The sequence below is a fragment of the Panthera onca genome, chromosome A2 (genome assembly GCF_046562875.1).
Source record: "Panthera onca isolate mPanOnc1 chromosome A2, mPanOnc1 haplotype 2, whole genome shotgun sequence".
Classification (NCBI taxonomy): Eukaryota; Metazoa; Chordata; class Mammalia; order Carnivora; family Felidae; genus Panthera; species Panthera onca.
Genome location: NC_138340.1, coordinates 2,114,027 through 2,118,946, shown reverse-complemented (window position 1 = coordinate 2,118,946; position 4,920 = coordinate 2,114,027). Strand labels below are relative to the sequence as shown.

The window sequence follows — 4,920 nt, the reverse complement described above, 5'->3', positions numbered from 1 at the left end:
CTCTGCCACAGCCCAAGGCCCCACCTATATGCACAGAGTTACCATTGTATTTCAAGGGCTTGCATGTTTCCTCCCAGGAGCTGGTCAAGGGCTAGTCCTAAAGAATGTGCTTTAGGACTCAGTTTAATGAGTTCTAAAGGATTATTGAAATAGGTTTGGATAATTGAACTCTGTTACCCTTTTACTGCATACTTTCCAACAGAAGTATTTATTTCATATGCATGGCATATCTGTCTGGGGCCTAATGATAGAAAGGAGTAAGACAAGAGTGGTCATAATAAATGTAGATTTAAGGTTGATTCCTTAGTGGCTCAAGAAAGCCTATTAGCAGTCAGGTCACGTATTGTGAGACCAGAAGTTCCGTTTTGAACCTTCTATGAATCGATTTAGTTCCCCAGTGCTTTCAGACTTACCCTTCTTCCTCCACACACTTGAATATGTCAGGACTCAGTGGTCTTTGAGGATGTGGCTGTGGACTTCACCTTGGAGGAGTGGTCTTTGCTGGATTCTGTGCAGAAGAACCTCTACAGAGATGTGATGCTGGTCTCAGTGGGTAAGGATGGCTTCAGGCCAACAAATATCTCTCATCTGTGCTTTTCTTAGGTTTGAAATGTGGAAAAGGAATACACTGGTAAATAAGACAGATGTGGTCACAGCCATCACAGACCTAGAATCTAATAATGTCTCCATGGTAGTGGAAATGTATTCATTAAACTGAGGGTTTATCAGTGTGGAGGTTCCTCAAAAAATTAAAAATAGACCTACCCTATGACCCAGCAATAGCACTGCTGGGAATTTACCCAAGGGATACAGGAGTACTGATGCATAGGGGCACTTGTACCCCAATGTTTATAGCAGCACTCTCAACAATAGCCAAATTATGGAAAGAGCCTAAATGTCCATCAACTGATGAGTGGATAAAGAAATTGTGGTTTATATACACAATTGAGTACCACGTGGCAATGAGAAAGAATGAAATAGGGCCCTTTGTAGCAACATGGATGGAACTGGAGAGTGTGATGCTAAGTGAAATAAGCCATACAGAGAAAGACAGATACCATATGGTTTCACTCTTATGTGGATCCTGAGAAACTTAACAGAAACCCATGGGGGAGGGGAAGGACAAAAAAAAAAAAAAAGAGGTTAGATTGGAAGAGAGCCAAAGCATAAGAGACTCTTAAAAACTGAGAACAAACTGAGGGTTGATGGGGGGTGGGAGGGAGGGGAGGGTGGGTGATGGGTATTGAGGAGGGTACCTTTTGGGGTGAGCACTGGGTGTTGTATGGAAACCAATTTGACAATAAACTTCATATATTGAAAAATAAATAAATACACATATTTAGAAAAAAAAAGAGCAATGAGTTTGGAATAAAAACTTGAGTCTTTTCCAAAAAAAAAAAAAAAAAAAAAAAAACAACCAAAAAAACAACTGAGGTTTTATTTTTGTCTTGGTTTAGAAGCCCTGAAGCTCTTTTGGTTTCAATAGTCTGGGTATTGGCTTCATGTGTTGTTTTGGTTCACAGAGAGGTTTCTTCTTGGAAACCTTGTGACAGTCATTACTAGTGTACTATGTTGACCCCTTTTGCCTACCATTGATGAAGTTTTGAAAGCACTAAAGTCATCAAAGTCTTTCTTTGCTCAGAAGTGCCTTCTTCCTCTAATATGTTCATTCACCTTTTTGTTTCTGATTACAAGACACTGTTTAAAGCCAGTGGGTTGGTTCCACAGGATGCACTTGAGAAAAAAATATCTAATGAACAGAAAATGGCGAAATTCACAAGAAATAATTCTTGTGCCTACGTTTTAGAAAAAATTGGGAAGACCATAGCATTGAAGATCAGCATGGAAACCATGCAAGACATCTGAGGTGAGTTGCGTTCACAAGATAAAAAAGTCGCAATCCCAGGACAGAATTTTAGTAGGTCATGAACTTTAAAAAAAAAAAAAATCCAGCTCCAAATCTATTTATTTAGAATTTTAAGAAAGTTTTCAAAAACTTGACTGAGACATTGAATGTTTGAAGCATAATTCAGTTAGAAATGATTCTAGGAAGACCCCATCCATAACAAATAGTAATGAACAGTGAACATGCTGAGGTCACTTCCAGGGCATTTAATGAACTCTAAGACAATCCACAGAGGGTAGAAAAACTTCCTGTATACTAAAATGAAGTTAGTCATCTAGTTATAATACTTACTAGTTGCTAATAACAAATCACTAATAAACATAACATTGATAATGTACTTCTTTTAACAGAAATCCTGTGACAGATTCTATGAAAGCAATGAAGGAAATCAACACAGAGACACGTGCAGCCACTGTCCCCATCTTAATTCCCGCAAGAATATTTCTACTGGAGTAAAACTCTATGAATGCACCAAGTGTGGAAATGGCTTCATACATCTTTCTTCCCTTAAGAGGCATGTCAGATCTCACTGTGGGCAAAAAACATATCCATGTCAGGAATGCAAGCAGGCCTTCATTTGTCCCACATGCCGGAGAACTCACACTGGAGAGAAACCCTATGGGTGTAAATTATGTGGTAAAACCTTTCCTTATTTCTGCTCCCTCACTCAACATATCAGGATTCACACCACAGAGGAAAATAATGAATGCAAGCAATGTAGGAAAACCTTCCATGAATTCTCCAGTCTCACTAGACACATGAGAACTCACACTGGGGAGAAGCCATATAAGTGCAAGGAATGTGGGAAAGCCTTCATTTATCCCTCAATCTTTCAAAGACACATGATAACACACACTGAAGCCGTATGAATGCAAATTACTTGGAAGAGACTTTTACCATTCTTACTCCCTCACTCAACATAGGAAGATACACACTTCAGGGGAAAACCTATGAATGCAAGCGGTGCAGGCAAGCCTTCAGTCAGTTCTCCAGTTTTACTGGGCATGTGCAAATGCACACAGGAGAAAAGCCATATAAACGTAAGGAATGTGGAAAAGTCTTTATTTATCCTTCAGTCTTTCCAAGACACATGATAACACACACTGGAGAGAAGCCCTATGAATGTGAGTCATGTGGGAAAACTTTCTGGCATCCCTACTCCCTCTTTCAACATATAAAGAGTCACACAGGGGAGAAAACCTATAAATGCAAGCATTGCGGTACAGTCGTCCCAGAGATCACCAGTCTTACCAGACACACGAGAACTCATACTGGGGAGAAGCCATATAAGTGTAAGGAATGTGGGAAAGCCTTCAGTTATCCTTCAACCTTCCGAAGACACGTGATAACACACACTGGGAAGAAGCCCTGTAAGTGTAAACAACGTGAAAAACCCTTCAGTTATCCCCAGTCTTTTCAAAGACACTAAAAGACTCACACTAGAGAGAAGCCCTATGAGTGTAAGGAGTGTGGGAAAGCTTTCAGCCCTAAACCTTCCATATACATGTGAGAGTGCAAATTGGGGAGAAGCTGTTTAACTGTGGGCACTGTGAGAAATTGTTCAGTTCCCCCAAGTCCTTCCAGGGGCATGTGAGAACCCACACTGGAGAGAAACCTTACGAGTGCAAACAGTGCGGGAAAGCCTTCAGTTGGCCCTCAACCTTTTGAGAACATGTGAGAATTCACACTGAAGAGAAACTGTATAAATGTAAAAATTGTGGGCGAGCCTTCAGTTCTTCCAGATTCTTCCAAGGCCACGTGCGGACCTACACCAGAGAGAAGCCTTATGAATGTACACAATGTGGGAAAGCCTTCAGCTGGTCCTCGTCCTTACAGAAGCACTTGAGGATGCACATGGGAGAGACACCCCACATGTCAACAGTGTGGGAAAGCCTTCAAGTGGCCCTCATCCTTTCGAAACTATGTGAGGATGCACACTGGGTAGTAGCTCCAGAAAGGCATGGAATATTTGAAAAATTAGTTAAGTCATACTTTTTAGAGGGGAGTTCCATAATTGTAAGTAATGTTGGAAAACCTTGCACTGATTTATATATAATACTCCAGGAAATTCATGCCAGGAAAGAAATATAGAAGATATAAATATGGTATTGTGTTTGTCATTACCTCATTTAAAAAATGGACCCCTGGGGCGCCTGGGTGGCTCAGTCGGTTAAGCGTCCGACTTCAACTCAGGTCACAATCTCGCGGTCTGTGAGTTCGAGCCCCGCGTAGGGCTCTGGGCTGATGGCTCAGAGCCTGGAGCCTGCTTCCGATTCTGTGTTTCCCTCTCTCTCTGCCTCTCCCCTATTCATGCTCTGTCTCTCTCTCAAAAATAATAAACATTAAAAAAAAAATAAAAATGGACCCCTACGAGTGCCTGGGTGGTTCAGTTGATTGAGTGTCTGACTCTTAACTTCAGCTCAGGTCATGATCTCACAGTTCGTAGGTTCAAGCTCTGTGTTGGGCTCTGTGCATGGAGCCTGCTTGGGATTCTCTGTTTCCCTCCCCTGCTCTCTGTCTCTCAAAATAAATAAACTTAAAAAAATGGACCCCTCAATAGTGAATTTTCAGTTCTTTCACAAAAAAAATGTTCATGTGAGAAATAACTCTCCAAGTCTTTCAGCTAGAGTGCATAAGTTTGAATAGTGTTCCCCCAATTTTCCCATTTATTTTTCTTTCTTTGTAGTTTATTTGAACCATAGTAATTTCAAGTGCACTTTTAATGTTACAGAAAGGTGCTTTTTTTTTTAAATGTTACAGAAAACTTAACTCTTCTGTATTGTAGGTAAGTGCCTGACAGTACATCCACTTCAAAGCTCCATCTGGAATAAACCTTGCTGGTTGTATAATACAATTGCCAATAGAACCAATAGGTAGGGAACCACCCTTCACCCTTGACCCCAACATATGTAGAATACCCGGTGTGCATGCTCTCTGTACTCACAACCTTGCTATGTGGCCCAGGTGTGCTATGTACTCTCCAGGACTTGTATTAAACCTAGTTCTTGTAAGTT

At 40.9% G+C, this 4,920-nt stretch overlaps 1 protein-coding gene across 1 annotated transcript; it reads left to right on the top strand.

Annotated features, from left to right (window-relative positions):
- Nucleotides 1-537: 537 nt before the first annotated feature.
- On the top strand, nt 538-4,245 carry ZNF57 (zinc finger protein 57). Its single transcript, XM_081790580.1, is given in 5 exon segments — nt 538-549; nt 2,257-2,756; nt 2,921-3,222; nt 3,375-3,777; nt 3,779-4,245. Coding segments are annotated over 5 exon segments (1,290 nt in total). The 3' UTR covers nt 3,852-4,245.
- Nucleotides 4,246-4,920: the final 675 nt, after the last annotated feature.